Source organism: Anneissia japonica, unplaced genomic scaffold, assembly GCF_011630105.1.
Source record: "Anneissia japonica isolate Jap-2015-1 unplaced genomic scaffold, ASM1163010v1 scaffold287871_len1641731_cov197, whole genome shotgun sequence".
NCBI lineage: Eukaryota > Metazoa > Echinodermata > Crinoidea > Comatulida > Comatulidae > Anneissia > Anneissia japonica.
The window spans coordinates 1151597-1163265 of record NW_022712275.1 but is presented as its reverse complement, the minus strand read 5'-3'; the positions used below and the strand labels follow the sequence as shown (position 1 = coordinate 1163265).

Genomic DNA, 11669 nt, shown 5'->3' with positions numbered 1-11669 from the left:
GCGTTATGACGATCGGGATGTTAGCTACTGACTTTCTCTTTAAACTGTTTATCATCATTATCAACGTCATCGTCATCAACCTATCAACATTAACATCAACATCATCATCGTGCCACTATCATCATCATCATCCCCTTCATCTTCATTACTATTATTACTATCAATATCATGATTTCATCATCATTAGTAGATTATTATTATCAAAATCGGAAAGCAACTGATGCAATTGATATAAAAAGACAACAAGCTTAAGTTCGTTCTTTATACATATATTTTATATTTTGCAGATAATAAACATAATGCTAATAAAAAAAGGTTGGTCTCATATACATTCACATGTAACTGCTATATAATTTAGGTAAAAAACGCAAATCTAATGTATTACATTGTTTACTATTTATATACCTATAATTATGTTTCGTACGTCATCAATATACTTTGTACATTATATATACACACAAACATTTATATATCTTGTATATTTACATGCAGTATTTACAAAGCTTACGGAATACAATAACAAGGTGTTGTTACAGCCGGGAACTTACATTGTAAATACAAATATACAAAAACTGTATGCCTGTTTTAAGGCCTCCAGCACGAGTCATATTTCTTAGGAAAAAAAATAATTTGACGATGCGTTGTCTAAGAACAAATGTCTATTCATGAATACAATTCTGTTAATACTATTTTCTTAATACCATTTTTAAATACCAATTTGATATCATTACAAGGTTTATATTTTTTAAGTTACTAATACATTCTCTATAATTTGTTGTTGATTGTCCATATAAATTCTTTCAAGTTCGTAAACAACGGAATGGGTTACCGACGACTGGCGTGTCTCTGTTTAAACTGGAATATATATTCATATATTTATAAATAAAACATTAAAATTGTTCAGATAACATCAATAATGTCAGTCAACCGGAACATCGATAGCTATACAACGACATTGCTTGATTTTTTTAATCTTCTTTCTTTTTGTATTCGGGTTCCTGCCTGGACATCGCAATGTCACTGTGATCATTTTGTACTTATATGGCTTACAAAACGCACAAGAAACGAACGCGTCCTGCTCACGGTCCTTTACCGTTTTAGGAACGTAAAACGAGTTACACTGTCCGTAACAAAATCGGTTGGTTATGGTTCGACTGATACAGCCATCTTCTTCAATAAGTTGCTTCACGGGTTGAGTTTTGCACCAATCACCGCGTAAATACTGCTTTTCTGTAATTTCTATTGCTTCTTCGCTTGATGGCGTGAGTAATTCGTCCGGTGATTTTCCGCGGTGCGATCCTTCACCGTTACGACGGTTCTCTCGGTTACGCCTTGGAACGTTGTCCATTACAGTCGGCTCGCTATCGTCAAGCATTGAAAGAACATTTTTGGTCTTCCTCCTTCCTTTGCCTGCCTCGGTCAGACTTGATAACAATAGCAATGCACACGAAACTATGCAGACTAGCAGTGAACTGGATAAATTCATTTCTCCTTTTGGGTACTCTGTTGGAGAAAAAGAACAAAACGTAGCTTTAATTAAAAACAAAGAAACATAGAAAATCGATTTTTCTCCATTAAAATTCAAATCCAGCACCCTCCGATTACCGTTTGCTCAAAATGTGACGTAATTTTGGGCTAAATAACGTTGGAGGCGTTGCTGCAACACTATGTTAACATTAATTTCTGACATAACTTCACCACAACGTTCACAATGCTCGCGAGTTTAATAATATTAATATTAATAACGTTTGTGTTTGCGGGGCTTAAACTGCATTACGGAATAGCAACTCACGAAGAGCATTTATCATTTTACCAGAAAATCCTCATTAACGGTATAATCGTTATTGAAGTAGCGTTGATAAGACCCAAGAATGCAAGACAGAGATTAGCCACCGATATACGGTCTCCGCTGAGCTAATAAACACGAATATTTGAATTGCTTAATATGTTTGTATTCAAAGTTATTAGCTTTATTGAAATTTTGAAAATAAATATGTTAGTATGATAGGCCTAAGTAAGTTTAAAGCAAACACGTAGGCCCGGGCCTTACGTCTGCATTCGGTAAATATCGTAATGCCGTTCTCATATTCTTCGCAGACCTAAAATGTATGCAAAGTAGGCTACGGAATGGTATCACCTAATTCCCGGCATTTTTTTTTTTAAAGTAAAAAAAATGTACAACAAACGAAAACTGAATGGACCTTTATGGAGTTTCAATCAAAGTCAGATAATATCTGAAGAAACATATTCTGTCGTTAATGTGACCTCTGTCCAACATGCACTACCGGTGTTGGTTAGGGAGACTTACTGTTATTTTTATTTAATGCGGCAATAATGACAACTGCATGGATCACATTTAAGTTATCAACGATACGGTGCTAAGCTGTGTGTTTGTAGGGAGTCGGGACAACACCATGTGTTTGTGGGACAAGCGCTCTGTACCTGGACCTGTTCTGATTGGTCCGTTGTTAAGTTTCATTGACGCTCATCATGATAGGCAAATCGCGGAAGCAATCGTTTAACCTTAATACCGTAGTAATTACGCTCTACACACACGGAAAGAAAATTACACCCTAGTTTGAATCCAACTAGTTTCTATATGGTTGTGAAAATAATCGCACTAATTATTACGTTGTGATGTTAAATCATAGTCACCCATACACTAATCTAATTAGTAATTACAATGCTAAATGTAATGCAGCCCATCGGCATGAAATAATATAAAAGAAACTCTCGTGCCGTGGCGTGTTTTATAATGTTATTTATTGGTTAGATCGTGTTTTTCTTTGCACCAATTCGACACTTGTGACTTTGAAATGTGCTAAGTTTCCTAACAAGGTGACGGCCCTATCACATTTGAAAACATATTGCACAGCTGTAACCAATGACTACGCAAGGTCACAGAAGGTCATAAGCACATTTTAATAGTTTGAATCCTCTTCACACCCGTGATCATATAAAGGGAAGGAATCTGAATTTGTAAAAATATTATACTGGGTCGTTTTAAAGATATAGGCCTATCTATTTTTTCTAATTTTTTTTATATACATGAATTCATGATTTTCTTAATAAAATTTATTATAAAATTTAAAAAAATTCATTTTTAATGTTTTTCATTGTTTTTCTGGTTAGCGGTTTAAGAGAGAATTCGCTCTGGTTGGTGTCGGGCTCATAGCCCATTAGTCTACCTTGCCATGCCGCTAACCTGTCTTTTGTACTTCATTGTTGTCTTTTCAATTTTTGTTCAAGGATTTCTCGAATGTTTTTTATCTTTGCCAAAATTAAAATAAAAGAATAAATACATATGTGTTGAGCAACGAAATCAATGCTTGAATTCCTTGTAGGTCTACATTTAAGAAATTTATTATTATTAACATTCACATTAAAATTAGAAGTTTACAAAAACAAATTGTCTTTGTCACCTACGCATAAATTATTAACACTTATTGCCTACTCTCGCTATAGACTCTTAATTAGCTGGTACTCTAATCAGTTATGTATTTCAAAAAGTCAAAAATATTTAAATCAGGAAAAAACGTAGGCTTATTTGTTCGGCTGGAACTATAATCAATTTAAGTATAATATTTTTAAAGTAAACAACTTTTTCTTGGATCTAGTCTACTGCCTTTATAATTGATAACTTTAGGTGCACTTTTTACCATACTTTTTTTCAATAATCTATCAAATGTGTTAATTTAGTTATATATATATATATATATATATATATATATATATATATATATATAATCTATCCATTAATTTATCCGTTAATTTAGTATTGTACATGTAGTATCGTATTTTAAATGGAACACGAGCGTGTCTCAAGTCACTATAATAGGCAGATTATATATAATATAGGCAGTTCACGATTACTTTTTCGAATAATATATGCCTGTAAAAAGAATGAGTACGGGAGAAGAACAATTTCGTCAACTAGTGCCTCGGTTTCAAACAGGAATGTGCACATTTAAATTAATAAAATATAATAGTTTTAAATCATTTTTAGATGGATTATTGTTGGGAGAATCAGTGGCGTATCTAGAAGTCTTGAAATGGGGGTGCTGATGGGAGGTGCGAAGGTGAAGTGGAGCTCGATGATCAGTTGAGGGGTGCTAATTCACAAAATAAGGTGATTTTAGGTGATTTTTAACTACTTGACCGTGATTTCTGGGGTTGACTGGTCGGGTGGGGTGGGGGCGCACGCGCACTTTCCCCCGCCCCCGGCGCACCCCTAGATACGCCGCTGATGAAAACCAAAGCCAAATTACATTCGGTTCTTCTCAAAAGTTCTAAACTTCGACTTGTAAAGAGACACTATACTGTACTTGTTTTAATTATTATGTTATTTCTTTCGCATCCAACAAAAAGTAGGCGTAATCACTAATGACAGAATGGAACTATGTTCATATAAAACAACATGGAAATAATCCCGGTGACTCACGGGATTTGAACCACTTCACAGTTTTTAAATTGCACTTTTATAGGAAAACCAAACGCTGATCAGTTTTTAATTGCACAGTTTGTAAATTGTATGAGATTGCGTACGGTATCACATGACAATATTGTACTTTAGTTGTTAAAGTACCACGAACACCATACGTTTAATTTGAAAAGGTGTGTTTCTATCTGCTCCATTTTTTTCATTTTTAATGGACGGGTTCTAGATGAATTTGCAGTACATTTTTTGCATTTTTTAAAGCGAACAATCAAGCTACAAAATTATACAAAAGAAAAGGGGTATATAAGTTCACTGGATTAACCCCAATTCACTGACTTTTAAAGCCGATGTCATAAATACAACTACCCTACTCATTTGAACAAGGCTCTTGTGATAAAAGCCACGTGGGCTGATCTGCAACCATTATTTACCAACACGACATAAGTACGACTGGCAAATAGAAAGCATTGTGTATTTCAATATAATTTGAATAATGACGGCAAATCATTCACCGATGGATCTGGAGTCGAATTAAGCAACAATTGTTAAAATGCAACATCCCACAGTAACGAGAAAAACCATTCAGATAACTAAGAGAAATGTAAATATTAAGTGGAAATTAACAGAAAATGCTTTATGAAAGAGGATGATTAACAATATCATCTAACTGTCATCGTGAATTACGGATGTATTCGGTTTAATACAGCAAACTACTAAGACAATTTTGTAAAGCGGAAAATTTAAATTTTTTCAAAATGAATGAAACGGCCAAGAATATTTTAAGATGCCGATGAGTTTAATATAGAAATAGACCTAATAAAATTTGTAATGTACAGTATTAGGAGGACGAATTGCAAATTCCTGTCAGTCAAAAAGTTTAATGTGTTTGCGGTTGCCTTAATGATGAAAAGCCGAGCAAACGAGGGTGAAAGTGACTGACCAATCAATATGCTTGACAAGCATATTTATTGGTCAGAGGACTTCTGCGAATGTCAGAACAGAAGTGTTTTACTCGTAGCCATTCTCAGCAACCACCGTCCTGATTAATGGAATAGTTAGCCTAATTACAAATCATATCCTCCTAGATTGATTGCAAAATCAAACAGGCTTAGAGAGAAGTGATCAAATTAGAAATATTTTATATTAAATTTTGCGATTTTGGAACGAGAGGAAATTAGCACCAAGATATGCCTAGGACTAGGTTTGTGTTGAGCTGAAAACTTGAAAATAACTGTATGATAAATACTTAGGCTATTTAGTATAATTAGGAAGTTATTCGCTTTCAAGTTTCAGCAATGAACAAAAGCGTTAAATAGACCAAATAATGCAGTTTCTAGAGGCCTATTCTTTGCTATATATAGAACGTGATTGGCTGGTAAAAAATTAAGGATTTTGTAGAGAAAAAGTATGTAAATCCGCCAAAAAAAAAAAATATTTGATTTGTGTTTCTTCAATGCTGAACTAAAGCCTCTTTGTTCATATTATATTGAGTAATATAATAGTGCAATGTTTCAATTGAAACATTGTTAGGATTTAACACAACTATATTCAGCTATAGCCACACCAAACGATTCGCCAAACTTGTATTTAAGGTATAAGTTAGGTCTATTTCGAGATTATAAGAAGTTATATAGATCTATCATTTTCCTATCTTAACCAAAACGTAACCATTTCACAACATCCAAGTTCGTCAGTTTGTCACGATGGGTTTATTAAAACTAAATCAATAGACCTTCTATTGATAGACATTCTAATACGGGGAAAACGATGATAGAGCTTAACAACAGATAACTTATTTTTTTACAACCGTTACCGGTACCGTATTCTCAATAAAATACTATTGAAGTTAAGTCTAGAACCTTAAATTTACTAAATGCGTTACGTAGTCCCTTGAACATCACCAAAATTACTTACCGGTTATTGCAAGTCCTCTAGAATAACATTCTTGTATGGAATCCACAAACAATGTATAAAAGTAACCGTGTTAAAGTTAGTTTATATCTCGAAAAACCCACTGTTGTTTGAAGTCCAACAACAAGTTCTTACAAAAAAAAAGGTTTGATATGAATATAGATATAGGCCTATAGCTACTGTATATACAGAAAGTGTTCGTGCTCCGTGGCCCCACAAGATCCTTCCAACTCACGTCGTGGACAGATACTAAAAGATACAATATTGATGCTCTCCTTATATCTGTACTTTTCTAGCGTAAAAGTATATCTGTTGATATTAAATCATGGCCACTAAATTGGGAAAGACCAATCACAGAGCGCCGTGCCTCTCCCCGTTTAACAGCGGGATCAAATAGGTGTTGTCCAATGTATCGTATTACGCATGTCACTTGCAATTTAACTCCGAAATAAACGGATCCGCCCCTCGTCACCGTCGGCATAACGCCCTCCTGAGCCAATCTTACAAGAAGTCGTCTGGCGCCCGCTTAGGCCGTACGCAACGTCACATGCAAACATAACTTCGGCGGCACCGGAGTTCTCTACAATTGCCTTGTCATTAAAATTCAATTTATTTTAACTGATACAAATATTTACTTTACTACAGCATCGTGCAAATCGGTTGCAATCAGTGCGTGTCCTCATGACGATATGTGGAAACAAACGGCCGTTAGTCGCACAAGGACGAACACAACTTGAATGGAGGATTGAGTCACGAGTGGAGAGAGGGATCGCCGATTTCGTAAGAACAATAATGTACGGAAGTAGGCCTAGATTCGCCAATAATATAGCGTGCACAGTCATTTCCTAAATTATTCGAGCGAATCGTAGTAATCGGAAGGAAGGAAGTTGTTGACGGATGTGTTAGTTTCGACGTTGTGTGGTATTTGTGAATTGCCCGCGGAGGATATGATACACTTGATAAATATAACAGGCACGATTTTGCCACAAAGTGACCCTTTAATGTCATCTTTGGGATTTCTGTTTTTTGAAACTAAATATAGGGCCATGTCATATCCACGTTGAAAGAAATTCAGTGCAGTTCCGTTATTAGAAATAGTTTCGTCTATTCGACCTTCCGTTACAGTAACACTAGTCGGGAATGTGCTTCGTCGCATTGTACAACAGCCTCAATAAAACAGACAATAAATGGTACTTGGTCTATGGTAATGTCGATGAAACCAATGAAGTATAAAATTTGAGTCCATATCGAATATCAACATTTCTATGATCAAATCAATAGAGTGTAGAGCAAAGTTTTTAACATTCCACGGTATAGATAGCTATATACCCATGATCGTGTCACGGATGGTGCAAAGAGAAAAAAATGGTAGTTTCGCCATGGTTGGGGAAATCTATTATTAGTTGTTGTAAATGATGTTATATAGTCCAATTGTTAATCGGCGTACAGCCATGTCGCACCCACCCCGACACGCGCATGACACGATCTTCATTCAATTAGAACACAATTGATCCTCCGTATTTCGTTCTACAACCACCACCGTCACACTATGATCTGACTGCTCATTTAATAATTGACTAGAAACACCTCATTCTTACTAGGCCATACAATTTCACATCAGTGTTGAAAATAATATGCCAACAGTTAAAATGTAAATCTGCAACTTAAAAGATTAAAAATACTCTAGCCTTTCTCCTACTAATATAGTATAGTAGAAGTATTATACAGTATATAATAATTTATGTTTGATGTTAAGGTTAGTTTCTGCGTATCTAGTTTAAATTAACATTTGCTTAAATTCATTATCTCAACCAAATCCAACCATCGTTTCTTCTGTTTTGCCTTTTATGGTCTATAAAATGTCTATATAAATAGCTGGGATCATAAAAAAAAATATGGGTTTTGTGTTTCTCGCTCTGACTGACATTTTAAATTTTAAGCCAATGACAGTTAAATAAACTTTGGCATGTATCAATAATAGACTTACAGTTCAATGACCTGTGGATTATGTGTGTAGATTCGAACTCGCCAAGTTTTGTCACGCATATGCGTACATGAGTATGCGTACCGATAGATCTACCTGTTGGTTTTACGTACTGTGTCACTAAGCAAATGCTTATAAATATGTTTGGGGTATGGGGCGCGAAACTCTCCCCTTGTGCGCAAAAATAATTACAGTGAGTGGCAAACAAAAGCAGTAGTAATTAAAACTAAGTTTACTATGAAATAATTAACCGTACCAGTCAGTAACATATTATTAAGGGCTAATTTAAATTCCAAAGTTTTTAGAATGAATTTAGAATAAAAACGAAATTTATAACTGGTTTTAAATTCTTTTATTATCCTCATTCTAATCGGAAATTTTAAATCATCACGAAGCGAAGTAGAACGTTACGAAGATACGTACCGGTAAGGATTTTTTTTAATGTACAATGGAAATCGGCTTGCATAGCGCCTTACACAATTAAAATCTTCTCAAAGTTCTTAAAATGAAAAATGGAAAACTAACCAAAAAAAATATCCTAAAACTAACCAGTAACAATTTATCAAAGTACACTCTTTCTTTTAATAAGAACGAGTCAAATTTTGCCTAGGCTCAGTTTTCTTCTTTTTTTTTCTCTTTTTTTTTTGGTAATTTAGGGCTCAAAATGTTCTCATTTTGTTCTTATTCAAAATTTTCAAAGATAAAAACTTATTATTGTACAGCAGTAAATTACTGTTGGCCTATTGGTATTAAGGGTAGGCCTATTACAAAAGTCACATCTATACCGCACTGCACATAATCAAAATAATTTTACAGTAGGCATTTAGGAACTCATCCTCAATTTGTTCCTATTGTTCTTAAATTATAAGCAATTTCAGTTTCGGTATTCTTATAAAATTTAATGTGTTCTTATAAAAAAAAATGTATCAAATTAGGTACAAACCAAGTATAACTCCACCGTTCTCCAGCAATTTGAGACACTTCATGTACTGAAACTAAACCATTACAGTGCATTTTGTAATTACCGGAGTAGGTATTTCTAAAATATATAACTTCTACTCAATTTAGTTGACACTTAAAATGTGGATCAATTAAAGAACACACAAATGATTCTTATAGGCCTACTTAATATCTACATGGGCCCATAAATGATATTCATTGGATCTTCGTAGTAAAAGTTTGCAAACTCAACGAAACGACATTATTTCTATATGTGTCTTACTTTATTTTATCATTCCAAATAAGCACAATGTTTAAAGTGAATTTCTACGCGTATTATTATTAGGGGCCTATTTATAGATTTTAATAGTACTGACTTTAGGCCTATCTCTGTAGGCATATCTTTCATATGTGAACCTACATTCTGTTACACATGGATCAATCGACTTCATTGAAGTTCAAACCGTATTCCATATGCTGATAAATTCAAATTAGGCTTTTTGGAATCCTTAAAAATATTCTAAAGAACTTTTCAATTAACAAGACACACGACTAACTATGGGTGTCATAGTCCCATGTCGGTTACCAAAACAAGGGCATGGTGGTCGACACAGTGCCCGCATCCTCCGAGCGCCATCCTGCTCAAAAGAGTTAGAAAAAAAAATCTCTGCCTAAGGCGGCCTAATGAGAGATTTACCTGACTGCGTTACTGGCACCAGATCTACCTACCTCTCTTCACATAATTCCCTCGACGTTTGTGTTTCTACTGAGAGCACGCACGCCTATAATTGGCACCGGTTCCTATTAGTTATGTAGTCATCGCTCCCAGGTTAAATATTATCTCTTTTTAAATATACAGTACAGTTCGTTCCCTCTCTGTTCAGTGATTGAATAAGATGCGTTTGTGTCTGTTAGAATCGGAGCCACATTGAAAAAAACAACACGATCGATGAAGCATAGACTCACTGTCATTTTACAAGTATTAACGGAATACAATGTGGTGAAAGAGAACAACAGAGCTGTCTTAAATTCAATGCAAAGCTCAATATTCCGTAAAAATGTATTTTAGGTTAACCACCGATAGGTAATCAAGGAGTACGAACCTAAATAGGCCAATCTATAGTTTAATAAATAAATAAATAGAATAAAAAACAACTAAACAAAAAAGAAAAGATTTCCAAACTAAGTATAATGATATTATATAATTTGATGATATAATGATATACTACATTATCCGGGCCCAAAATTATTATTATTATTAATATAAAATATAACATAAATATTATACAGTAATTAATGAGTAGAACGTGAACCTCTTTATCCATTAGACCAAGTTTTAGATTGTGTGTTTTATAGAGGGCGTTTTAATTTATTACTGATCTTTATCAACACAGCAACTACAATAATAGACATAGCTGCGCTGCGTGCTTGGTATTGTCGTCTGGGCAACACCACGGGCATTATTGACAAGCCGTTGGCGCGCATGTAATTGACACATGCCACTCTTGTGTCCTGTCTCTACCGAAGAAAAGGGTCAGAATAAGAGACACAAATCAGAATAATTCTTAAAATATGTAACTAATGATGCCTTTAATCATTTCCCAGTTGATTCTTTCAGAATTAACAATGTACCCGACTTATCGATGTGTAATCTCGGTCTATGGTTTTTATTTATCTTGATTAGAAACCCTGTGTTTAGAGTCCGGTTGCCAAATTGGGGTTGATGAAATATTTAATAATTTGTTTCGTTTGTTCAAGTAAACGAGCCAACAAACCGATTTCAGCAACAAGAAGTGTGGCGCCGATATAAAAGAATAAGTGAAGGAAACAAAAGAAACGTCCCACAAATTCATTACATGAAAGATACAAGGATAACTTAACAAATAGCAGATAGAAATCAATGCACTCTTGATATAAAAAGGCGTTAAATAGCGTGCTTATTGGTGTACTTCGATGCCTAGGTAGGTATCTCTAAAAGGGTATCATGCAACTCTGAATAGCTTTGGTCGACACGGGATCGGGAACCCATTTAAGTCCAGCAGACACCTAGCTATGTAGGCGGGTCGTTTATATTGCCAAAGGCTCAATTAGTTTTGTGTTGTAATATTTTGCCGAATCAATCCGTGTAAGCAATCTAAACCTATTCATTATTCTTTGAACTGTTTAGCGCCTTGTGTACTAAAGATTGTAGCGCAGACCGGCAAATACACATGACAACGGCCTTGATTTGGCAACAGGCTCGATGGCGCCGTCAGGATCCCCGGCTAATTGTCTCAAACTCTGTGTTTTCCGGACCGTAATGTTTAGATCATAAAGATATAACCATTGAGCTGATGGTATAACACCAGTACGGTTGTTACTCGGCATGCACGCTATCGACTGGGGGTGGGGTGAGGG

The 11669-nt window shown here is 34.9% G+C and overlaps 1 protein-coding gene across 2 annotated transcripts; it reads right to left on the bottom strand.

The window, feature by feature from the left end:
• Positions 1 to 253: 253 nt before the first annotated feature.
• Positions 254 to 10136, bottom strand: LOC117107783 (gremlin-1-like). 2 transcript variants are annotated; one of them, XM_033249559.1, is made up of 2 exons: positions 10002 to 10136; positions 254 to 1503 (listed from the first exon to the last, which is right to left on the bottom strand). In XM_033249559.1, exon 2 carries the CDS (start codon positions 1484 to 1486, stop codon positions 920 to 922), a length of 567 nt encoding a protein of 188 aa, XP_033105450.1. In that variant the 5' UTR covers positions 1487 to 1503; positions 10002 to 10136; the 3' UTR covers positions 254 to 919. The 2 variants fall into 2 exon arrangements, with proteins under 2 accessions (XP_033105450.1, XP_033105449.1); XM_033249558.1 differs by lacking the exon at positions 10002 to 10136 and adding an exon at positions 6353 to 6959.
• Between the last annotated feature and the right edge of the window lie 1533 nt (positions 10137 to 11669).